Here is a 27,551-nt window from a genome sequence, read left to right as displayed (position 1 = left end):
TTACATGTTGCTGGCTTTTGAGGATGTTGTACAAGAATTTGAGCATGTTGCAGCGACATACTGAAACTCACCATGGACCATCCTCAGGCTAACAATCTAATGTCTCTGGCACTCTTCTGGATGGAAGCATTAAAATGACCTGATTATTTGTCCCAAAATTAAACCAGTAAAATACCAACAATTGAACAAAGAAGAGACAGCCTTCAGTAATGACAGATCCCATGAACTTACATTATATTTTCATCATGACTAGGAAGCGAATACTGATCAGTAAAATGGACCTAGAAATGTATCTATAGAATACCTGGGAGATTAGAAATGAAGGGTGCGATGATGCATGCCATAGTGGTACAAGATTTTAATGTGCAATGTTCAATATTAAGTTAAAAACCCCCAGCACCTGGATCTGTAACTGCCTCCGACATTGTACACAGACCAACGGCATTGAAACATTAATGACAGTTGGTGTAACCTCATATCACAGAAACCATAGCACTCCCACCCCCACCCCCCTCTCCTATCTGCCCATCTCCCTCTCTCTCTCTCTCCTATCTGCCTGTCTATCTCTCTCTCCTTTCTCTCTGCTGTAAAATGCATATTGTATAAGCTGTTATTTTGGCGAGGGTTTAATTTTCGCAAATTTCGCGAATCACACATGGTCCGCGAATTTAACAACACGCGAAAATGTCACTGTGCGCTTAGGTAATAGTGCGCTTATGAAGAGCTCTGCATCAATTAGCGAAAACAACATCTCGCGAAAATGTCTGTGATCCCCTCATTCGCGAAAATATCTGTACGCAAAAATAACAGCATATTTTATACAGTACCACAAATCAATCAAAATCAGGTCAATTATTCATCGACATAGCTGCTGCTAAAAGTTCTGTAGATGGAAAGATAAATTTCTGTGATAAACATGAATTATATTTCTTTTTGATCCTTTGGTCCATGTGTCAATGTGTCAGTGTGAATTGAATGATACTGAAAAAGTGGACATTTTCGTGTAATTAAAAACAGGCAAGCTTTATCTTACCAGGCTCAGCACAAAAAACAAACAAAAAAAAATTACTTGCACAAACATTTCCACTTTTACAGTACCATATTATAAACTCTCCAACTGAATATGAAACGACACAACCATTTCATCACATCATACAGGTAATCTTCTTTTCTTGCATATATATTTATTCTATCATCCACTCCAACACCAGAAAGGCTGCCACACCGCTCATGACAAGTGATAGCAAGATTCTTCCATGCTATAAATATAGAATATGTTTAGATGTAAATGTTATTGTTGGATTCTTTTGAATTATTTGGAAAAATACTTTCAATGATAATCAAAAATACAAGAAATGACTGTTTTGTATATATGTATTATTGCAATATATTGCTCTCTTGCTGCAGTATTATTTCTTTTCTTAATTCAATTTTCATCTTTCCCTGGGTCAGCCCCAGAACTCATGATTTCTAGCCATTCCTTGAATTGAAGATTCAACTGGTAAGAACTGATTTATGACAACTGACAGTTTCTCTAAAATAATACAGAAAGTGCAAGAAACAGAGAAAAAATTGGTAGATTAAAAAGAGAATGTACACAAAGACACTATGCCTTATCCTCTCACAAAAATGAACTATTCCTTGCGGAAAAATTCTGCATGATCTCTCCTACTACATTCACTTTCAATGGGGGTGTGTCAATAGAAGAAACGGCATTGGGGTGAACTATTAATACCCTTTCAAATGCAATTCATCTAAGCAAAGACAACTAAGAAAAGGGTGCTGTTTAGCAGCAAGCTCATTTCCTTTTACCTTGTGATGCATAATTTCCTTTGTGCCTTCAAGTTTGATGTTTCATTTGCTTCTCTCTTAAGGAAAGAGGGATTATAGTAATCTCTCTTATTTCCATCTTCCTTTTTATACCCCTTTCATTCCAATTGCTTCATATGTCCGATTAAAGTCTCCTGCACATTTTTTATGTAAATCATACAGATACTTTTTTTTCTGTTCTCTTCTGCTTATGAATGATCAAGTATTTTGATGTTTTATCTTGCCTTGAATAATTCAAACTTTTTGGCCATTAAGTTGTTTGCTGTTTTGATTAAATAATCCCCCTTACAACATGAGATAAATTAACCAGCAAGATAAGACTACCGGTACATTCAAAAGCAGGCTTAAAGGTAGGGGATACCTTTTACAGACCTCCCAAAATACAGCAAAACATTAAATATGAACCTCAGGGGACTTGTTTAGGCCACTGCTGAGAAATTTGGAAGTCAACAGTTATCTACAATTTGAATAATGCACAAAACTCAACTACTCAGTAGTTCTGTGTGTCAGCCACACTTAAGCCTTTTTGTTGCAGTCTTCTGTATCTTTTATCTATAAACACAAATCTAAAAGTATAAGAGCTGATGTAATAACATATAGAGTGTGTGGCAAGAATGTATATAGAAATGTTTGTAAGTTTTGATGAACTTTCTTCACAAAATATACATGATAGACACACATGCAGTGCGTGGGTCTGCAAAGGTAGCCTAGTAATGTACTGGAATTTACGGTGAGCCCCGAAAAAAATTCAATTCAAAATCTTACGGTCAATAAAAATGTACTAAATGTTACCTTCCACTTTCAATACTTTATGGGAGTTTCTAAAATGATACTCTCTTCAACGTACCACTGTATTTATATAACTCTTCATTTAAGGCATGCAAATGGGATTCCCTACCTTTAAAGACCTCTTTAAGACCAAGTGTGCAGTGCATTTCATCCCAACACAAAACAATATCTCCACTACAGTTCAATGAAAGACAGCTACACAGACAACATGATTATTCCACACCATGAACACAAATTCAAACTATTTGTGGACTTGGTAAAACCATGGAAATCTTGAGATATAATATGAAAACACGAACAACTTTTTGCAGAAAACGGCCAGTAACTGTCATCTTCAGGAGAAATCAAAAGAACAGGAGGACTTGACTTTGAGGCCTTCTTACAACAGGTACAGGAATATCTTCTTTGAAATATAATACTGCATCCAAATCTCTGCATTTTTGTTTTTGTTTTTTTGTTTTTTGAGAGTAGGTAAGAAACCATTCACTTGATGAACATGCTAATACTGCTAGGTTTCAGTTTCCCTGTTTCTTTCTTTCTTTCCTTTATTTTTTCTTGTGTTCTTTCTCTCTTATTACACAGTGCAGTTATGCTTGAGGTATCATCTCATGTGTTTTAGTTAATCAAGACCACCACAGTATAACATCAATTCCCTCTGAGCATACATGGAAAAAAAGAGAAATATATAGATAATCTGATGCCCACTTCAATAAACCACACGTTAAATACAAGATGCCCATCATGATTAAACTGCACACAACATATTGTACCATGACAATTTTTCCCCAAAATGCTCAATAACAAAGCAATAGTAATGCTCAATAACTCCAAACTTTTAGCTAACAAGCACTGACTCCTTACATTTCAACCAAAAAGAAAAAAAAAAAAAAAACAACAACCAAAACTCACTGTCTTATATCATCAACAGAGCAATACCTCAACTCACACGAAATAAACAAAGTTACATAGACATTTTCACTGATACCAATGGTGTGCACATAATATACGTTCATGTAACACTATGAGCCATACTGTTGAATGCTGGAGTAGAATCTGCCTTGAAGATACATGTATCATATTTGCTACATGTACCACCCGCTCCCATCTGTACCCATATAACCCCACCAAGACTGGACATTGGTCTCCATGAGGTCAAAGTGGCCAAAGAGGTCACCACTGAAGGATGAATTCCCCACGCCGGGATCGAGGTAGGTCTTGGTGGGGTCCAGTCTGGGCCTATTCTTCTGGTCCACTGCCTCCTCAAGCCAGAATCGGTGGATGGCGAGATGCTGCCGAGGACCGGATGTCGAGGACACGGACTGGTCACTACGTTCTTCCGTGGACAGCATGTTAACCAGAACTATTAGCTCCAATGATCCATCATTATCCAGATCACCTATGACACCTACACAACACAGTGTGAGAAAGAATGTAGTGAAATGAAATGGTGTTGCTCAACTGTATTCAACAAGTATAAATCCTCGCTATATGAGCTGCAAGCAACGATGCCTCAAGACAAGCAACAAATTGTAACTTCTATGCATCCTAAATAATGGGCCAGGACCTTTTGTTTTACTCTGATGTTATGTGGCTGTGAAGTTCTGATTCATCCTCATCCTACTATTGTATAAGCTGTTATTTTCACGTACAGATATTTTCATGAATGAGGAGGTCGTGGACATTTTCGCGAGATGTTGTTTTTGCACATGGATGCCGAGGCTATCGTAAGTGCACTGGTAAGCTAGCACATGGCAATATTTTCATGTGTTGTTAAATTTGCAGTCCAACAGTGACTCAGGAAATTTGCAAAAATTAAGCCTTCGTGAAAATACAGCTTAAACAGAAAGTAAAATTGTAAGCTTGTGTATAGTAGGGTAAACTGTTGTGATACAGTATCCACAAATGATACAAAGATTGGCAACAAGAAGATGGGCTGGGTTTCTTATTGTTGTGTCACTTTTACAAAGACGAATAAACATAAAATCACCATCATGAATGTTAATATCTACAATTAAATTTCGGGAACATGTTAAGTAAAACGAAGCAAACACTGAAGCCCAGACTGAAATCTCTGTGTGAATATCAAATTACAAAATCTCCAGGATCACAGACAGACAGACAGACAAGTACCTGTGCTGGTCACAGCTGGTATCATCTGGTAGCAGCCTCCCCCAGGATGTGGGCTCACATCTCGTCGTCTCCTCGCACTGCCTGTGGACCCAGTCGACGATGCAGAGGACGGCGGCGGTGACGTAGATGTCCAGTTGGAGGGCTGGGAGGAAATTGCGTCTGATCGTGTGTTCAACATGGATGTGATGTCCAGGACAGTGGTTTGAGATGGATCAGTGGAAATGGGCGATACTGATGATGATGCCAAGTGACTGCCTGTTGCCGTGGTTACTGACGGTCCACTGGTGGAGATGGGGTCTGGGGAGGAACCCTCTGATGAATCTACCAGAGATGAGTACAGACAGCTTAGATAAGAAGTCTAGTTCTTACACACAAAAGGAACCAAATTGTTTGGAAACTAATTACAGAAATGCAAAGCATTCAACACTTTATTCTTTTTATTTTCTGACCTTTGTTGCAAGAAAGCAAAGGGAATAAATACATCAAGATCAGCACCAATAAACCTCTGCTACACCTACACTGGCCTTTAAATCACAACAGACTATCTTATCAATATAACACTGATACCATGGTAGCACCCATGACACTATTTCTGACAACAGACATAGAAAGAACCAATTCAGCTAAAGATAAAGGATTAACTTTTGCCTTCCAAAACCACCAAAATGAGACTCATACTGACATTACTGATGAAGGGGTATTTGTGGCAGAATAGTGTAAGTGTGTGTCCATGAACTTCACTAACTGGGACAGGTTCTAGGAGTGATTCATATGTCCATTTCTGTGCATAGGTAGTCCACACTAAATGCCAGTGTATACGTACTGCTGTAGTAGACGTAGGAGGATGCTGACAGCAGCACGGCAGGACTGAAAGCCATATCTCTGTCCATGATCACCAGTCGTAGGGTGCTGAGAGAGGCGGCAAAATCAGAGCACCAGTCTCCACCGCTGGCCTGTGGGCAGTGAGACAGGAGGGAACACAAGGTGCATTGGAAGATTACAGGTAATTACAGGTGGAAATAACCAGTCATTTTATTGCAATATTGGCAAGTACATCATAAAATATCTCACAAAATTTGCAAGTTTTCTCAAATTCCATACATCCTCAGATAAATGCAAAGAAATTAACTTCTCAATTCATCTAACATGTTTGTATTGACTCTGTAAAGAGTAAAATCAATCCATGGACAGTTTCTGCAACAGCCATATGGTGCACAGATAACACATAAATCACATGTGCTATGGCTGCAAGATCATATTGTAGATATATCCAGGGAAACCTTGTTTTAACAAAGACCTAAAAAACCATGACACCCACCTTTATCATACCAGGTTTCTCATTATATCACGGTACAAAAACAAAGAAGCAAGAACAGTTCATACCTGCAAAATTACCTTTTGTTAGAGGACAGTTTTGTCATGTCCGGCCTCTCTATTATGCTACAGTCACACCCAGCTGGATTTCGTACCGGGTCCATAAGGAATCAAAACTGCATCGACCCGGTTCAAGCCGTAGAGACCCACATCGTAACCCGTGTCAACTCCTGATGGATTCCGGGGGGGCTACGATACGGCGGTGAAAATTTTTTGGTCATGTTCAAAATTTTCTCACGGATTTCAATTCTGTATTGATATCCGAATTGACCTGGTTCGAATCACTGCGACCCACAGCGTAAAACTATATGGACCCTTGCGGTATACTGCATTGCTTTTATGCAATGGATGATGACAAGGTTTACGGTACGGGTCGAAGCGGGTTGACATGGGTCGATAGGGGTCGAAAAGGATTCAGTTAAGGATTTATTGAGCGGATTTTTATACGGTTCGATACGGGTCTCTACGGCTCGAACCGGGTCTATACGGTTTTAATTCCTTATGGACCCGGTTTGTAATCCGGCCGTGTGTGATTGTAACATAAATTACCCTCCATTCCGGGACTAATCCGGCTCATTTTCACTCGGATCAAATTTGTTTTGTGACCCGGCCGTGTGTGACTCTAGCATAATGAGATTCTGTTGTAATAACTTGTATAATCATATCTCAGCTGGGGTTCAAATGAAAAGGAAGAAAAGGGGGTAGGGAACCACTCCTGTAGTGTGGCGAGTAAGATACCTCTGTGGTGGTGGTCATCTCTCCCTCGTCTTGGGACCGGAGCCAGAAGGTGAAGGCATCCCTGTAGTCGTCCATCTTGAGGCTCAGCGGGGAGGGGATGAGGGGTGAAAGGTCACCGGGCATGCTCACTGTGCGCCACAGCTCCTTGCCGTTCCTCCCATCCAGAATGATGACCTGGAAGGGACAGCATGAGTTGACCAGTGGAGAAAGTGAATGGATAATGGTCAGTTGAAGACATATTATAGCAAATCTAAAAATGCAAACCTTGCTTCACAAACAGAAGAGAAAGTTGCCAAATTACAGTAAATGCAGGTCAAATTTGGGGAGAGGAGATTCAAAGCATTTCAATGATATATGTAACTCATCAAAACTTGGCATTTCTCACCCATTAAAATAAGTGATAGAAACTCCCACTTGTAAGATTTTTACTTTTGAGGAAAAGGGTTCTTTAACTGCATACTGAGCAAGAAGGGTACATAAAACTCTATAATACTGTAATGACAACATTATCTAGAGATTTAATGGAAAGTTTGCATTCAAACCAATGGCATACCATAATTTCACTTGATTTGAGATCAACTAACTTCGAAGATTAACATTAATTCTTTGTAAAACACCCACTGGACCACAAGACAGGAACAGGACCTACCACATCCTGGGCATCGGCCGAATTGTCCATAGCACTCAGGTGAAGCAGAATGTCTGGAATGCTGTCATCATTGAAGTGACCGGGAGCTGGCAAACTGTGGATGGACAAAGGGGAAAGGAAATGGTCTTAGTCCACTTAACCAGTCAATTCTTGGGGAATATTACTGCAAAAACGGTTAAGTTATCATCTTCAAAGTGGCACCTCCGAAATTCAATGCTATATTACACGAGGAACACTTCAGTAACTGCCATAATTCCTTGGTCTGGAAAATGTGAGAGAGAAATGGGAACTTTTATCTTCTAAAATGTCTTGCCAATTTGAGAATCACTTAAAAATGGATAAATATAATCATCTCAATTATCTCTCAGTCATTTTGCATGCTAAATATGTTAAAAACTGGGCAGCTTTGTAAGAACCATGGGGCCAGAATCAGTTTTTGTAGTACCTATGCCTGCTTGCCTTCCAAATAGACTCAGTCATGGAGTTAAGTTAAAGTTCAAGTTTAAATTAATTACTGTATACGCCACATATTTAGCGATTCTAGATTTTTGTGAATCGGGACTTCCCAATGATTTCTTAATTTTTTATTTATTTAATTATTTATTTTATCTTTTATTTTTTATCAATTCGTGATCGTGGAGTACTGTACTAAACAGAGAAATGTATACGTGTGCGTCAAATTCATATTGGGATCAGAGTAATTATCTTCGCATGTCTTTAATTTCGCGAATAGTACCTGACTGGTAGACTCGCGAAATTGGCGAAAATAAAAACCTTGCGAAATATTCGGCGTATACAGTATTTTTGAATTGTTCTCTTGGAAGAAAACGGCAGGACAGAATCTACCTTAGCACTTCATGAGATGGCGCATAGTCTGTTACATTCCACAGCTCTTGCATACTGGTGCCGTTGACGACAGTGACCCGGGCATCAGCGGAGGTCAAGATGAGGTCGTTCGTCCCATCCTGGGTCATGTCTGCCACAATGGCTGGCTGCTGGAAACCAACTCCATCTCCTCTGCAGGAGGGAGACACAATTTTAAAATAATAATAATAATAAAAAAATAAATAATAATAATACATGTAATAATAGTGACAGAATAAAAAGGATAGTATAGTATTGGATGAAGTGAGAATTCGGATTGTAACTTTTTGCGAGATACTTACAAACCATTTTATGAAATGTTAACAAGCAAAAAATCCTCAGAGGTATTCAAAGTTTATTTGATTAAAATTGGTTTAGAAATGGGCTGAGATATCAAAGTAGCACAAAGCAATCTTCATATAAAACAGACAAGTGTTCATATTACTCTTGACATCATTAACAAAACATGGACAAAACTAATCTAAATCTGTCTGCAGTCATAAAACTTTGATATCTCACCTTGTACAATATTTCACTCTGCATGTACATCTTGTCTTACTTTCTAAATTGATTTGCTTTACTATCAATTTAATTCTTTTTGTAGACTCTGTATTCCATATTGATTTATTTAGTGAAATTCATGAAAATACAATAACTGACTGGAACCAGATGAAATAGAACAATGTGAAGTAAAGATTGCATGAGTGTTTTTGATACATCAAGGAAGTCCATATTGCTAAGGAATTCATCCACATGAAATTTCTACATAGACTGGCTTTATAAAAGAGGGGAAAAAAATGGTATTTCATCTAAAAGTGCTGCAAGACAGGCTGCACCTTGGACTGCATGTATCACCTTCAAGTGTCCATTTTCACAAATTGTTTTGTTTATTTTAATTTGTCAATGGTACAACGCCAGTTCAAAACATAACCCTCGGCCAAATTTTACAGGTAATTGCAGAAACCAGCAGAATAATATGAGTTATACTTTGTTTGGCCTATGCTTAAATGATGAAACTTTGTGCTCAATGATTCTTGAATAAAATATGGAATATGAACTCTTTTTGTCAACACCAGCTGGGTAGATGCCCTACAATAGTCACTGGAAAATATTTGCCACATGTCAAGCCATGTTACATGCTCTGAAGGGACAACACTAAATATTGAGCATAGTCATTGATTTTTTTTTTTCTTTTGATAGTTATCACTTACTACTGGAAGAGCAGCCTTAGTTTATTTGGAAAGGCAAACATATACTTCAGACTTTGGATCTACTGGGCTTCAAACAATCAAACATTGCAATTTGGTACTCGCTGACTTGTTGATTGTGAACAGCACCAGCAACTAAAAAAGTACCAGTACAAGAGAATCACCTTTTAAACTGTAGAAAATGGCACAGTCAGCAGGAAAATATTGGCTAAGTCACCTCAGTATCAACAGGATTACTTCCAGCATGGAGCTACAATGTACATGTAGCTCTATGATGCCAGTAAGCCTCTTCTTGTGGGCTGTTATCATAATAATAAATATCACATGAGAACTGCAATATGACAGTTCATCTTGCATAAGTATCAAAATGGGTAGAGTTCCTCCACTTAACCCGTTGAGGACGAGTCCAAAGTATACTCGGGCAGGTGTCTATGGGAAATGTGTGTTGTACCAAAATCAGTCCGTCCTCAACAGGTTCTAAGTGTGACTCAATCTATTAACCATCTGTTGCAACCCCCTAAAGAGCAGTTCTCAATCAACTTCACTGACAAAAGAATCAGGTATCAAATTAATATGCACATAAATAATGTAGCCTACACTAAATGCAATGCTAAAGTAAAATAAAAGAAATAAAAAATTAGCAAGCTTAGAAACAACTCTCCTAATTTGTTTCTACTTCTTTTATTTGAATACCGAACACATCATCTGGTTGCCCCCAAGAGAACGAAATCATATTTTGTGTTGTAAATATGATACACAACATATTGTGGACATCAACAGGGATGATCAGTCAAATTCAGATCTGAGTAGATTCCTTTACAAGACCACAACTTTCAATGCATTTGAAATTAATGTAGGTGGATACCTTCACGAATACCATAGAAATACAATTATTTTGTGAGTTTTGACTTGACAAAATTGTTATGTCAGAGGAAAGTACACACCAGATGTGAATCTGCAACACATGCTATACAGTGTGTTCATGTATGATGGCTCAAGCCATCATATGATTGCTTCTGTAGCATGAAGGAAAGGGCATCATGTCAGCACATTGTGGAATGAATAAGTAAATGAATGAATGAATGGATGGATGGATGGATGGATGGAAGAATGGACAGATGGCCAGAGACATACATGAATGAATGAATGAATGAATGAATTAATGAACGAATGAATGAATGAATAAATGAATGAATGAATGAATGAATGAATCAATTTAATTAATTAATGAAATTAATTAACTAATTAATCTCAGACACTGGTTTGAGACATGACAAACACCAGCTGCACACTCACTGCTTGACTTAAATCAATCTCTTTAAACAAAACAAACAAAACAAACAAACAAAAACACACACACACACACACACACACCAGACAAACAGTGTCAGGTAGAGAACTGAATTTAATACTTCAGCTGGCACGTTTTACAGTGTTCTACATGTTTCGTTGAGCTCCCTTCAAGCAAGCTGATCTTTTTCACTCATGTGCCATGAGAAGGAAAGAGCACTATTGTTTAAATCATAATCACCTCCAACCTGGGAATGGGACCATTGTTTTTCAGTGATCATAACATACCAAGAGAACCCTCATGTGTAATACACTGTACCATGCAGATATACACTGTACAACACAGAAGTACAAATCTGCAGTTTGCAGTATTTTTTATTCTTTTCAAGGTGCTAACCCTTCAAAAAAAGTTTGGAAATCTGACTTCAGTTGTAAATTTCTCCAGTCTGTAAGCACTATACAATATACAATACATGCTTGATATCAATGGAAAGAGTGTTGAATTTTCTTTAAAATGACATCCTACTCATTATAAGTATGCTATCAAGTAAAGAACTGTACTCAAAAGTGTCTGATAAGGTCTGCATTGAAAAGTTGCAAAACGAACAAGAACTGTCCTTATGAATGAGAATGGTCGTGACAAGTACTTAAAGAACATGTTTTTTTGTGTTATGTCTTTTGTTCTCAACTGTTCAGCCATGAAGGCAAATTTCAATAGATATCTTAACTTCACATTCAAGTTTTCAGTGGTGGCATACCAGGCAATTTTGATAGATAATCAAGTTTTATGGTTGTACATCATGCCACTTGTAAGCAATGTTCAAAAACCCCGTGCCATGGGGCAAATTGAAGCTGAGATGCTTCAAAAAGATGACAACGCAAAACCACATAGAGCGAGACATGTGCACAACTTTCTCGAGAGAGAGAGAGGGCATCATTAGAAATGGACTAGCCTTCATGCAGCCCCGACCTCAACCCTATAGAACATTTTTGGGATCAACTTGGTCGAGCTGTAGGGAAGAGGGTCACAAATGCAACAACATAGGCAGGACACCGTCAGATACTGGTTGACGCTAATCAACAGTATGAGGACACGGTGCCAGGCGGTGGTGCAAGCACTTGGCTCGTTCACCAGATGAGCCCCGATCATGTTCATTGACAATATAAAGATAAAGTAAACATAAAGTTAACACAAAATAATGACAAAATGAAGACAAAATAAAGATGAAATTCCAATAAAATCAAGACCATGCCATTTCACCTCTTTATGTCTTTGTTGCGGTTAATGTGGCGAGGTTCTGTGAGATGAAATGGTTTGAGTCATGATCGTTTGTGTGTGTGTGTGTGTGTGTGTGTGTGTGTGTTTGTGTGTGTTTATCTGTTTGGTTGAACCCATGCATGTTTCACTCCATAAAAATGCTGATGTTACAGTGAATGAACACCAAAGAAAAAATGGGGAACTCACTCATCACGAGGAAACTGCATTACGGACGTCAAAAATTGGGCCATTTTGCAACTTTTCAATTCTGACTTTACCTCATATTTGTAAGCACTGCACCTCCATGTATACGATAATCATAACATGTATGGTATCATTTTAAAGAGAATTAAACAATCTTTGTGTGGTACTAAGCAAAAATAAATCATTTTTAAGGAAAGATGAGAAATGATTGATAAAACTCAGATTTCCAAACTTTTTTTGAAGGGTTTATATTCAATATATTGAAAAAGACTTTAGCAGTCAGTCCGATAATTCGCTCGTATTTATTCAACTCGTATGCAAGCCCGCTCTAGGCTGGCATACGTAATAAGCTGCGTAAGGGGATTTTGTCCTTGGGCTTTCGGCAACAAAAATACACCTTATGTTCACAAATTTGGTATCAAATTCAAGGAAAATATGTAAACTATCGTCACATGTTACTCGAATTATTGTAAATGAAAAATATCATAGCGTAATTTGAGCTTGAAAAATGATGAAAAAAGTAATTCGTGCAGTACACGTTCAAGACGTCAAAAAAATACCAAATTCACCTTGCGTCTCAATGAAAATGCTTTATTTGGTAGTCCATCTCCTAATCTTTGTATCCATGTAAATATCTTGACAATTTGTTGCTTAATCCGGTCAGGAACCAGTAAAATATACATCGATGTCAGTGCTGATCAGCTTGAAACCGTGCAATCTCAAGAGTAAGCTCTCTCATTGGACAGCGCTTGCATTCAGCGCTTGCATTACGTCATTACGCTGCTACATAACGGTTTCATGCCACTTGCGGTCTCTTGGCACGCGTGTAGTTCAAGCGCTGAATGCAAGCACTGTCCAATGAGAGAGCTCTTTCGCGCCACTGTACACTTTGTGTGGAGCATACTTCCGGCTTAGGAGTGAATTTTACAGACATTTCAAAACGGAAAAACTAGTATAAATCATGCTTGCGTCTCCTTGACTCCAATATATGATGAGCATCTAAGTTTCCTCTCTACGAAAAAGCCAAAATCAGAAACAACAGTTTCTTAATCCGGTCAGGAACCAAAAAAGAACTTTAGACGACAAAATCTCCCGTGAAAAGCAGGTAAAATTTACGCAAATTCAACTGATTATATAGTCATGATAAGATCCGATGTTATACGCAAATTTAGTATCAAAATAAAGATCAAAGTCTGGAGAACAATTTACCGTGACTTGTAGCCATGACGAATGTATGTACAAGTCGCTATACTGTGAAAACCATAGCCCTATCAAAGTCTCGCAAAATCTCGCTCGACGAGACACCTTTCGAACGCAAAGATCGTCAACGAAAGTGCTGAATAAATCTTGCCGGATCGGCTCATTAGCATACTTTTGTACGTGCTGAGGACTGACTGTTAGAGTACACAAATCTGATTTTTCGTCCAAAATCAAGTTATTGTTTTATTTGCGTGAGCAGAAGTAATTAAAAGAGTTAAAGCCAAGGTCCACATTTACTCTTATTTATTTAAGTATCAATGTACAATTAAAACAATGGAGAGCCAAGAGTTAAGGTTTAATACTTCATAATATTGTACAGATAAGTGCTGAAATGAACTTCAATACACATCGTAGGTGACAAGGTTATTGATTAACAAGTTCCACATTTGTGACCTTTGAATACATAGATGATGCAATGATATGACAAAACAAAAGTGAGTCAGAGTCAGAGAAAATTATGTCAGATATAAATAGCCATGTTTGAACAAAATATCTAGGGTGATAAAGGACTTAAAAGAACAAATATGTTAATCTTTAAGTGTGCCATGAACATGTTACTTGACCCTTTAAGACTGTGTATTGTACATTTGTATATTGTCATTGCATTGTATACCTTTGTTTTTATGTCAGATACAATATGTTTTTGGTCTTTTAACCATTTTCATGGATCAGGGTGGTCCACAACTTGAAATTTGAGCATGTTGCTAGCTGAGAATCTGAGAATATTGCAGAAATTTTCTGTGTGCTGAGTGCACAGCACAGCACGTAATACACAATATTTCGCAGCTTATTTCTCTTTGTGCTGCTTACGTAGATTCAATGTTCTCTCTTTCATGTTTTGCACACATCCATATCAAAGTACATGGTAGTTTGATGTTTCTTATGCTTTGCACAAGTTTCTCACATGTTTGAATACATTTCATTTTGAGCTTGTTGAAAATTCTGGAGGATGTTGTTCGAGAGTTGAGGATGCTGCACAAGAATTTAAGCATGTTGAAGCGACATGCTGAAACCCCTAGTGGACCACCCAGACGGATGTGAGTTGAATAAACTGTAATTGAATTGCCAGTACAGGAAAGACACAAATAGAGTATTCCTGTTTCCATTGAGACTTCATACACTTGTCACTTCATATCATTTCATTCTCTTTCGTTGTTGTCAGGTTTGTTTTTTTTTCTCTTGATCATCAAATCTAGTACGCTTAGACTGTGAGAGAGAGTGAAAAGAAACACCAGAGACAGACTGAAGAAAATTTGGTAACAGATTAAACTAGTTGCATGGATAAATGGGTCTCGCGTACTGTATAAACTGTACGCCTACAGATATTTTCGCGAATTAGGAAGTCAAAGACATTTTCGCGAGATGTTGTTTTCGTGAATCAGCACCGAAGCTATCATAAATGCATGGCTAGCATAGCGTATGGCAACATTTTTTGCATGTTGTGAATTTCGCGATCCAACAGTGATTCGCAAAATTTGCAAAAATTAAACCCTTGCGATAATAACAGCTAATACAATATTCAATCGTGCTGATACGTGACTCTTTAGTTTAATTTGCTTCCTACCTCAATATTTCAGTGACGGGAAGTTGTGAGTTGTTGGTGAGGTAGGTGACACTCCGGCGGATTGAGCGTCGTTTGTTTGATGACTGAACCTCGGAGGTGCAGTCCGTGCCAGTGACGTGGCAGAGGAGTTGATCCAACTCCACCATCCACATGGATCCTGGGGAGAAAGTAAGGAAGGTTTATCGATAAATTAAGTTGACTTCCAGTAACTTGCGGCTGAATCCATGCCTTCACTAACTTACCACAAGTAGGATCTTCACAAACAGGGACACATAAAAATATCAAAGCACCTTTTTCCACAGTGCCTCTAAGTTAAAAATATAAACTGTTATATCACTGGTAGAACTGTCAAACTTTGGCCTGGCACAGAAGGAGCAGAGAAAATTGTGGGTGTGGTCCAGATGACATCCACAGGTCGAGTAATAGGGTTTCACGAGACACCCCTGCCGGACCAACAGCCCTGCATACCAAGCGCTACTGGAAGTTTCTAAGATCTTGGAAACATGAATAGAGTGTTTGGACCGAAAAGATAGCATGATAAAGTTCTATTTTTATTTTTGGTTGTCGCAACAAATGAATCCTGCACCATGAGCAAAACAAGATAGCATAAAGATAAGTGATCCTTTCTTGCATTATAACTTATGATATATTATGAATAAATACTGACCAGTAAGATCTCAACTTCTGGTCATGATTATGGCATAAAGTGTCTGAGAGAATCTAGATGAGTTCGCAGCTCTCAAGCTACAAATTAATGGCACTTGGTATCTGATCTATTTGCAGATAACACTTAATGTAGTATACCTGGGCCAAATATAACATATACATGTATCTGTACCTACAAAAGACACCATGTTATAACAACAATTTGGGGCATGCAGATGGAAGGAAAACTCAACATAAGCATATCAAGTATGCCAGAGACAGACACGAATGTGAGTAACACCACACTACAGGGGGATATTGCTGATATGACAAGACATGCATAATGATCCTGACCTGCTCATAACACCACTGAAGGTGACGAACAGGCATTCACATGAGTGACACATGATTCCTAACAAGTTGGCCCCACTTTTCACCTTAGGGCTCACTCTTTTTTCATTGGAATTGACTTTCTATAGATCTACATGTATATGAAATTATACCAAGCATGGAAATCATTACTGGCATTCAAACTGATGGGAGGAGATCATTAAGGACTGTTCCTTTTTCACAATTTCATTCCGGACAAAAACCTCATCAATGTGAACAAATAGAATGCCAGGTGAATTGGGTTTTTCATGTTAAGCTGGATAAGGGTTCCTACTGTCGTGTGATCTGTTATGCACTTGACACATTTGGCCATTATTAGCTGATTGTGGAATTTTTGTTTATAAATGTCTATCACAACTGGCACCAAGACTGAAATCATGATATGAATTGTGGAGTGATGTCAGACCTTGAGGTAAGTTGTGGCAATCACGTTGATCATAGACAAGTTTTGATCTGTCCAACACTTTTTTTTACAATCAAGATTGCCTCGACTAACCTCAAAATCTGATATGATCTGATTAGATCTAATACCATAGTATCGCCATAATTACTCCAGGATTCAGATCATAATTTCAATCACAATAGAAGATACTCAAACAGAGAATTCCACGATCAGCTATGTACTTATGGCCTATCATGGCATGCGTAGCAGATCGCACGACAGTGAGAACCCAGCATTGACTTTTACACTTAGAGTAAACAAACTTCCTGAGGAACATCAGAAGTAAGAAAAAAAAAATCTGATCACTCAGCAAACCTTTGAAACTCATTAGTTTCTCCATTTTATGGCAATTCAAAATATTAATCTATTTAACATGTTTTGTGAATTAACAGATGAGGAGGAAACCAGAGCTAGCTGAGTACAGATAAAGCAAGTTCAGACAGTTATATGAACACTAAATTGCATTGATCCCACCCTCTGTGCAAACACATGCAGGATCTATAAAGCAGTCTGTGACAAGAAGATAAGAAACATACAGTCAAATGTCACTGAAATATCCCATTATGAACAAAAGTTCAATGTGAGAGGAAAGCAAAGATTACCATCCCCTTGATGATGAGCTAAACAGAGCCGGTAGTAGACATTTTGGCAAACTCTTTTCAATAGCTGTTTTTACTTCCTTTTAATGCTCATGCCTTTTGTGATACAATGATTTCCAATAGAGCCCGAATGAAGCACATACAGTTCTCTCATGTAATGGGTTAACGTCAGAATTGCTACAATTCATTTTGCTACATAACATCTGTGGATTTTACATCCGTACTTGTCTGTAAACATTTCTTTCTTGACTATTTGAAATCAGAGGGTTGTGGTTCAAATACTTTGTCAGCCATGGAGAAAGATGTCATTCCAAGGGAAACACAGAATATGGGTTCTACATACTGTATTGCCTCCACTTTTGCCTCCAGTCTGGCCTATTTTATCAGTATCTCTATGTTTTCAACTCATGCAAATTTGTGGTGCATTTCCTTGAGCATATTTTTTTTTTCTATTTTCCTCATCTGAGGTACTTTATTTTTCCACATATCTTCGCATATTTACAATCACATTATCTGCAAGTATCCAAAAGGCGTTCAACATGATCATTATGACAGGAAAAAAAAAAATAATTGAAGGGTACATCAATGGTACCAACCAAAATAATTGCGTATTCTTCTTAATCCAATATCATCGAATCTTGTTTGGTTGCATTTCAAACTGATATAAAATCTTAATTCCGCTTTCAAATCTTCTATTAAATGATGTACATTGAACAAACATTTGTTTCTTTCATTGCGTTCTCTGACATAATTCCTGTAGACAGTGAATAGGGCATAATTCAAAAAAAGGTTTACTAATTTCATCTTTTTGTTACCTATATCATATCCGAGAATAATGACTTTTTCATTGATATCTATTACAAGATCGAAAATATTTCGAATCCTTGAGCATATGATACGGAATGCATCCAGTGTTACTTGTTGTTCAGACAGCTGTGCACTGGATCTTATCTTTGGATCACATTTTATCTCATTTCCATGGAAGTCTGTCCATGACGTACTGTTTGACTTGGTGTGGACAAACTTTGGACAAAAGACAGGGGTAGAATTACCCTGGTACAGTGATATTATAGGTTTGTGTAACATTTAAAAGTAATCTGGGGACAGAGTCCACGGCCTGGCTGAATGGATGTCTCTGAACATTTGGGAGATATAGATACTCCCTGATGCAATCTGAACCTTATTTTGAATCAGTTTTGACCTTGACCTTGGCTTCCTGACTTACAATAGAGGAGTGTTTCCCATTTTCTATAAAATACAAACATGTACAGTGTATTTTGCAAGTATACAATCATGTAATGTAAAATTAATGTAAAGTAGGGACTAATGGTCAATACATACAACAAAAGGACTATTTTGCAAGTGGTGGAATTTACAATCAAGAATCACACTGAAGGAATGAAAAAAAAAGTAATATCCCATTTTAAGAGAAACTAGAAATGTCGCTATGGCGACTGATGCCTCCGCCATAATGCATGATTCTCCCAATAGGCGTATAGTACAATGTCTTCACAATGTGTGATCCATGATAGTTTCAAATAACTGGCAAAATATTGAAATGACAGGTTTGTCAGAAATGTTTTGAACTGGGTTTGCTATAATTTTCTAAGAGTGCAGGTACACATATTTGGGGAATTTTGGGGAAGTTTATGCATTGAGTAATTTCCAAGGTACGAAGAAAGAGTGTGATGACGGTACAAAATAGATTTTTTTTTTTTTTTTTTTTTTTTTTTGGGGGGGGGGGGGTCATTGAAACCTGGCCTTTGACCCTTAACCTTTGGCCTTTGACCTTCTGGCTGGAAATTTTCCGCAGAATCTCCATTAGGTAATGCATGTATTAAGTTTTGAAACTAATAATGCAAGCATTGCATATAGTAGTATATGAGGGAAATAGTACAATTTTGAGGAGTTGACCTTGACCTTTGACCCCTGACTATTGACCCATGACCCCTAAATTCCCTAGATAATCCCTGAGAGACAGTACATGCATATGTACCAAGTTCCACGAAGATACATCGAACCATTTGCGAGAAAAGTAATATTGCAACATTTTCAGCTAACCTTTGACCTTATGACATGAAACTCTCTCTGGAGAATCTTTACGCAGTAGTACATGTCCACACCAAGTTTCAAGAAAATACCTTCAGGCATTGCATAGATATGGGGGAAATTGCAACATTTGTAGCATTTGACCTTGACCTTTTGACCTTTGACCTCTTGCCAATGTCACTAAAATCTACTCAACTAATTGTCCCATCATACATCATCCTTGGACCAAGTTTGGTGAAAGCTGCTTCATCCAGTTTTGAGTTATCACGTAAACAGATAAATTTTAGGATTTGACCGTGATCTTTGACCTTTGACCTTTGTCCGATTTCACTGAAAAACTAATCAAGTAATTGTCCCATCATACATCATCCTCCAACAAAGTTTGGTGAAATTTGCTCCACCCAGTCTTGAGTTATCGCGTAAACGAATACAATTTCATGATTTGATCTTGACCTTTGACCTTTGACTTTTAGCCGATTTCACCCAAAATCTAATCAAATAATTGCCCTATCATACTTCATACTTGGACCAAGTTTGGTAAAATTCCAGTAAATATTACTCAAGTTATCGCGTAAACGAAAGCGGACGGACGGACGTACGGACGTACGTACGGACGTACGGACAACCCGAAAACATAATGCCTCCGGCACCACTTCGTGGCGGAGGCATAAAAATGAGCAATCTCCAACAATGAGATTATGCAAGAGATTTGTATAATAGCACATTGAAAGGTAATATCATCAAGAGTTGTCAATTCTGTGAATATCGACCATCACAGAACAATTCACTGAAACAAAGATGCTGCAAACCCACAGCATGTACAATATGTGAAGTTTTGAATAGGACATTGCACTTCTTACTGTTCCATCAAGCACTTGTGTACTTCAAACCAACACCTGCAAAGGCGCAGCTTCGTTCAGGCATTGTCTTTCTGTTCCTTTCACAATTTATCTACCAATTCAAGAACTATTGTAAAATTATCACAACTTTTGTGCAGCCATTTTCTCAGAGACACATGCCAGCACAGGGACATGCACAACACAAAAAGAGAATGTAAGAAAAAAAAAAAGAATTCTTATCATTTTATAATTGTGGTCTACTGGGTAACAGCTCCATGACAACAAACACATTATGCCAAAAACATGCCTATGAATAATTCTCTGCATGCATTGGTTCCCTTATTCAATCAGTCAAGACTGTGTACATTGGCTCAAAAATATCAGATATGATAGCAAATTTACACTTTGTGAAAGCACACAAAACTGCAAGTTCATGAATAGCATACACAGGACACACATAAACCCACAAACACTTCATGATATAAGCGCAAAGTAATGCATTCACAGAGAGATTGCCATAAATAATGAAAAATAATAATGAAAGTAAAATCGATACGATTGAATTGTTTATCAACAAAAGAGTGCACAAGACTGCTTTTTCACACACCCTGAGATTTTGCCGTGCCCGAACCGAACACGACTTGCGGTGGGGAGTCCTCTGTGGTCTGGTATACAACAGGAGGACAAGTTGTTGTGGCAGCATCAGGCATGGCTAGGTAGCCCCCGAGGGACCGGCCTGTCTTGCCCGACAGAAGCAGCAGCCTGCCCGGCTCTGTGGCATTGACCTAGGGGGCACAGACAAGAGGACAATATTTTAGAGCTATGTTCCCAACAAAGAAATGTACAATTTGTACGTAATGTTAGCTATCTACACTGTGTTCATGAGGTATTGGTACAAGCAATCATCAACTGTATGAACAGTCTTTCATGTGTGGCAGAAAGCGATCAGCTGGGCAAGAGTGGCAGCCGTTTTGCCATGACCTTGTTTTTTTATTTCTTTTAGGTGTGTTTCTTTGTTAACTCTCTCCAGGGCTATTATAAAGGCATCACTGACATATTAAAGGCATTAACATTCATAGACTTGGCAATCATTGCATTTTGCCCACATACACAAAACAAAAACAAAAACAAATAAAAGAAAAGAAAACAAAACAAAACTGATGTACAAATGTGAATGCTGTGAAACTATCATTCCATCTTGATATTTTCCAATAGACAAGATCATCAAAGTTTGCATGTCTGCAAGCTTATCTTTTCTTTTTTTCGGGGGGGGGGGGGGGGCTGAGGTGATAGATCTCAAATTTACAGACTTATGACCAAAGGGGAGGGGGGAATCAAATGACAAGGGCTATGAATTCAGCCCTACACTTCAAGTAGGGAAGGCACGGTGGCCATAGTTGTGATGACGTCACAACAAAGATCAAATGATCAATGACCACAGACAGTATAAATGTTTCAAGTGAATATGTCAAGTTTCAAGTTTGATCTGTGACACCATGTTTTGGCAAAGATCTGGGGTACGATAACCATTATACTTTTAGTTTCACATAATCGTATACTACTGCCAAAAAAATCTCTGTGTGAAAGCATAAAGAGTGCAAACAGCTTGTGCATAATCAACGTTTTGTGTGTTATTGACAAATGTCAGAACTGAATCATACTTCCTGGCAAAGAAGTACCAGGCATATTTCAGTACCTGGTGTCGGGACAGAGATTATAGAAGGAATTTGTCATTTGACCTTTGAACTCACTGGATCTCATATGACCATGAACTGATCCACAATGCTATCACCCTCCATTTTGAGCTTGTTTTTTAATAGCAATGTGATGAATGTACTTAAGTTTTATGCAACTGTCTACATAGATACCTTTTAAAAAGAAAACACTACTAGGGTAGCAAGCCAGCACACTTACATTGTATTCAAATTTCATGGATTTTTCCTCGGGAAGCTTGTAAATGACAAATGCTTGCTTTGCTTGCTACTAGCATTATATACAGTATTTGCTTGATACCAGACAAAATATCTTGTATCCCATTTATACACAAAGTCAGACCCAGGAGCACCGACCTCGCTTTTTAAATTGCAAGTCGTGCACAAGGCCCTTGAGTAGTCTAGCAAGATTGATTACACTGTTGACATAGTGGTCTGAGGATGTGTACAAAAATAACCACTGTGACCACATGGGGGCAGAACAGACAAAGCTGATGATAAATTTACAGCTCTTTTATCGTCCATCTTACACATGTATATCAGCTCTGTGAAAAATCTCTTCTTCAGTTTTGTTTCTTACTGTAATGTTGAGGAAATTCAGTCCTGTTAAGCTTCTCTTTAAAGGAAAAAAGAAACAAGAAGATACGACAGCACAATTGACAGCCCTCATCAAATGAAACATAATGCCATATACAACTTCTCGTTTGGCAATTGAAAAAAAAAAGAAGAAAACTGCTTATTGATGAAATCAGGACATAATGCCTCACAAATTACATTTCTATTAAAACTGTATTGAACTGAGCTGAACAGAGCATGTGCATGCAATGCTAAAGAAACACAGCAGTGAAGTCAAAATCTTATATGGTTTTTATGACATCTCATGTTCATAACATTAATGAGATATTCATCATATTCTAAAAAACAGATGTGACTGACTTACTTGGTCATCTTCAATCTCTTGACCGTGAGTGACCACTAGATCCAGAACCCCGTCCTCATCCAGATCTTGGGACAGGACCTGGGGCTGGTAGTAGGACCAGTAGGGAACAGTCACCGCAGGGTCTGCCGTCCACAGGACATCACCTGAAATGAGCAGGATAAAGAGTGGATCAGGATACTATGATATTTCTTGATCATTTCCTAGTCAGTATATGATTCCGGCAGTTTGTTACTGCAGGCACATTTTCAATTAAACATAAGCTTACCATCCTCAAGAAAAGATTTAAGTAAGATCACTTTCAGCTAATTCCCTGTTCCATATTTGACTCAAATAGATACTATGTGCCACATTTATGTCTTCTTGCCTCCTTCTGAGTGCAATGTTCAAATTTACATGCACAACATACTGTAGAAGTGAAAAAATTTGCATGACAAGAAACTGGTGCGAAAATAAAAGCATGCATATCTTTTAACTTGTTTTAATACAACAGATGTTTTGATTGCACTGAATAAAAAACATTAAATTAATTTCCTTTTTATCATATCTGGCCTCAGCACAAAAATATTATGTGAATACTGTAAAACGAGGAATGTAAGCATGCACTTTGATTATAAATTGCGAATTTTGCGAGAGCCTAGTTTCAGGATATAAAAATGCATGCTAAAGATCTTTTCTGCACTATATGCATTGAATGTTAAGAGGCAACTCGCAAAAATATCATGTTTCACAGTATTTTTGCTTTTACAGTATTGTAGCTCATGGCAGAGTCCAACATGCTTGCTTTTCCACAAATCAGCTTACAGTAACTGTCTTTGGTCTTTTGGGGAATTTATTATATGCATGACTGACTCTATTATCAAGTTTCTAATCCCCCTGCATCCCAGTTCTGCTTGATTGCCTATTAATAGTCTTTTGCTGGAGTGATCCACTGTTCCATTCCTCAAGTTTTCAGACACAGCTAGCACTGGAGAACTAGCAACTCTTAACCTTGCTGAAAACTACAGTGGGCTTGTCAAAGGGTGCACAAGCATGAAATTCTTTAAAGCTCACACTGAAAGAGGCTTTCTAGTTCTGGTTACAAAGCCTTGGAATGAAATCACTAGCTGTTTAAATCATGGTGGTCTGAAGTTTGTTCTCTTTTGAATGGTCAAGAGCGCGATTCCCATGTTTTTGTGGACCTTGTGGACTATCGAAACAAGGCAAAAATACATACGTTTGTCAGGTTGACTTACACTATGCTACACATTTAACTAGCAGTTAATACATACTCTCTTTATGTCATGTAAATTCCCTGTCCATAGGTACATGTCTTGTATGCAAGTGAAATTTGTGCACATTTGGCCCATTGGCACAGAAAGGATGAGGTAAAAAACCGACCAAGTAAACTAACATGTAAACTTCAAATTTCTACCAAATTCCAGATAATTATCAAAGGTTTTCTCATAAACATGTCATCCCAGATACCCACATATATATTGATAATACTCCTCGAGCAGAATCTTCAGCTCACTGCCGAAAGAGAGCTTAAACACATGACGTCATACTGGTTTTTTCTCCTTTTCTTCAATTGTGACCGTGCATCACAAAACAAACATAAAGTCGCACCCCTTGATTTTACGTGAGGACTCGAAACGGGTGAAATGGGTTAACTAAAGTCAATCTTGAGTTTTTCAATTTTCTGAAAGAGCTATCTTTCTTCTACATTATTCTTTAGTTTGGGATCATAACACGAATGGGAAAGGTGTGCTTTCAGCAGTTTTTGTACAACCCCTTTTTGGGGGAGAGTAAAATGATCAGGTTTGTATTAGTGACCCCCTTTCATTTCTTGAAATCCTTTTGTACACTCTTTACTTTCAGGTTTTAAAATTATTTTAGACAGGATAATGCTACTGCTTTGAAAGTTGGCAATAATCATGGAGATAATGTGTTAAAAGAACATGATTAATTTCAGCTTAATCTGATAATCCCTTCATTGTTGTTGCTCCGGTGGTTGACATCCTGTGTTTTGTCCCTTTCATCGCACGGAATAGACCCTGTACTTCAGAGCCTCTTTTCTCAGTTCACACTTTTCCAGAGTGCATGCTTTCTTTCCAGTATTTCGGTAAGTTAGGGGAGTCCATTTGAATTGAGTTATACATCATTTTAAAGCTTAGAGTCTGCTCTTTCAGAATCTCTCCTTAACTAAAAATCCATGTCTGGCAACTTTTTGTTGGTTTTGTGAAGCAGGGTCACAATTAAAAAACAAAAAACAAAAGAAAAAGCATAAAAATAAGGAATACATAATGTACTAAGAAGGTACCTTATGCCTGCAAAATGAAGAGATGTTTTGAATAACTTTGACTCTACTGTCCATCTGCTGACGGAATAACAGTCAGGTCTTACCTGATTTGCTGTCTATGGCCAAGATCTGACCATCATAGCCAGCGGCCAGACAGTCGCTCTGTCCGTCCTGGTTGCAATCCACCTGGCCACAAACAAGGCTGGTGATGGTCTGATTGGTTCGCACCTCCCACAGCTTGTCGCCACGCCAACCATTCATCGCCATGACGCCCCCTCCGCAAGGCACAGTCACGTCTGGATAGCAGTCAATGATGGCAGAGCGAAAGGATTTAACAAAAGGAAGGGGGTGAGAAAAAGCTGTGTGTAGCAGCCATATTCAAATGAACACAATTTGTTATGCTGTGGTCATGACTTTCAAGTTTTTATGCCTTGCTGTTGTTGCAAATCATGCCAAGTAATATACTCTGGTAGCTCATGTCTTATATCAGCCCTGCTGCATAAAACTATGGTAACTTTGTAACTATTTGTAATTACCAGAGTAACACTCTTTGATAGCCAATCAAAGCCAAGAATTCACCGATGGTTACTATTGACCACAGAATTACTAATACCAAACATTGTAAAGTTACCATGAATGCATACAACAGGACCACAATGTCAATAATATACTTCACTTAGCTATAGTTCCTTGGCCTCAAAAAAGCATACAATAAGCCAGATTGTACCCAGTAACCAGCCCAATCCTACGGTGTGCAAAAATTTGGTATAAGTACCAGCAAGCAACATCAACTCCATGATGTTCGTTAACATGGACATGCTACAGAATGATGGGGTGATTTGGAACAAATTATACTTACTCCTTTCAGAGCAATACTGCTCCATATCGTCAATTGAGTTGTAGTCCAAACTATTGCCATACCCAAAGACAATATCATCCATACCATCTTTGTTCACATCAACAAGCCTCACCGGGGATTTGGAAGCTGCAAAAAAGTGAGCAAAACATGCAAAAATGATTAATGCAAACTATCACAGAATTAAATTCAAAACTTACATTCTTCCCCTTGCCCAAACAGACGCAATGCTTACATAAACATATCTTGCAAGACAGTGAGAGAAGGAAAAAAAAAAAAAGAATAGCTGATATCACAACATTTATCTTATCTGTGTCTTACTGTATATCTTACCCATTTTGCGATTTCATTGTATGCAAGTTCATTGAAATATATGATTTGGCCTTCTGTAACTTAATCTTTGTATACTGGGAAGTTGATTACCATGGAAATGATTTTTCTCAAAATCTATCAGCACTAGTGAGGAGCACATGTTTTCCTCCATACCTTAGAAGCATTGTTACAACATCACTTCCATCTTTACAGCTTTATCAATTGAATCATCTGCCATTGTTTATTTTGATTACAGAATTATTAAAAGCCTCTAAATTGCAAACCATGGCCAGATCAGGGCTCAATGTCATAAAAGATGTTACAGATGTTGGAAAGGAAGTCTTGGTGGAATGACAATTTCCCACAGCAGCAGACAATCAGAAAGCTGGATTCTTGTCATTACCATAACCATAAATGTCACTGAGACAAGAAAGTAAGAGTTGCTGTGATATCAATTTCTTTTTTAATGTGGCCCTGCTCCGTAAATTGGCAACATATTTTTGAAGATTGACATAACATTAAATTGTAAATTTCTTTCTGATCATGTGCCAGTTCCATTATAAAATCGTTCTCTTAATTAACACACTTGGTATGCTGAGATATTGAAAAGTGCTAATTAAACAATGATGGCATACTACACTGTAATAATTTCTGCAGCAACAATTATTCAATGACTTGATGGACTAAAGTTGAGGTACATCATTACCCAGTGATGCTAGCTGTACATTCCAGTCCTCTGGCTCACAAGGGCACGGAACCAAAAAGTACAGCAACAGGATGATAGCGACAGACACCAGAGCGAGAACCACCGCCAAAATGTGATGCACTCCGATGCCCTGCTCCTCTTCCTCTTCTTCGTCCCCCGCCTCCTCGTCCCCATCCTCCCCGTCGCAATCCTTCAGCGACATCGCGTCGTGGTTGGAGACGGCATAGAGGCTCTCGATTCCGGTGATCGATATCACCTCGGCCATGCTGACGTCGTCGGAGTTGAACAGGTGTTTCTTGCGCTTCCGGGCGGTGTTCGGTGTAAGCGCATCCTTGGTGCTGTTGGTTGACTGGGCATGGCCCGGAAGAATGAATTTCATCTCGATGTCACCACCACCGTTCATCTGTACTACAGTCTCTTTTACATCCTCCTTTCCAACTTTCTCTGCATCTTTCTCATCTTTCTCCAGTTTCGATTCCGTTTCACGGTCCTCAATCTTCCTGTAAGACTCGGATTGCTCGTCAAGGTCGGCTTCCATTTTGCTGTCATTATTTGGCCTTTCTGCACCGTCATTGCAATGCTCATCTTGTGCAGCCATATCCCTGGTAGAGCTGAGATCGATCGT

General features: G+C 38.3%; 1 protein-coding gene across 1 annotated transcript; it reads right to left on the bottom strand.

The window, feature by feature from the left end:
* Positions 1-1,128: 1,128 nt before the first annotated feature.
* LOC140232207 (uncharacterized) lies at positions 1,129-27,551 on the bottom strand. Its single transcript, XM_072312344.1, has 12 exons — positions 26,927-27,551; positions 25,912-26,037; positions 25,157-25,348; positions 22,775-22,917; positions 20,730-20,907; positions 15,159-15,315; positions 8,357-8,527; positions 7,529-7,604; positions 6,862-7,035; positions 5,573-5,702; positions 4,750-5,070; positions 1,129-4,024 (listed from the first exon to the last, which is right to left on the bottom strand). The coding sequence occupies exons 1-12, from the start codon at positions 27,522-27,524 to the stop codon at positions 3,702-3,704; spliced, it is 2,589 nt and encodes an 862-aa protein (XP_072168445.1). The 5' UTR covers positions 27,525-27,551; the 3' UTR covers positions 1,129-3,701.

Source organism: Diadema setosum, chromosome 8 (genome assembly GCF_964275005.1).
Source record: "Diadema setosum chromosome 8, eeDiaSeto1, whole genome shotgun sequence".
NCBI lineage: Eukaryota > Metazoa > Echinodermata > Echinoidea > Diadematoida > Diadematidae > Diadema > Diadema setosum.
This window is presented reverse-complemented; position numbering and strand designations above follow the sequence as displayed.

Bases quoted from the DNA above. Each gene is read 5' to 3' on its own strand.
- LOC140232207 (XM_072312344.1), bottom strand. From the start codon at position 27,524: ATGGCTGCACAAGATGAGCATTGCAATGACGGTGCAGAAAGGCCAAAT. The intron at 25,349-25,911 runs GTAAGTATAATT...ACTGCTATCCAG, and splicing joins GCAGTATTGCTCTGAAAGGA to ACGTGACTGTGCCTTGCGGA. The intron at 15,316-20,729 runs GTGTGTGAAAAA...CTTTCTCCCCAG, and splicing joins GGGCACGGCAAAATCTCAGG to GATCCATGTGGATGGTGGAG.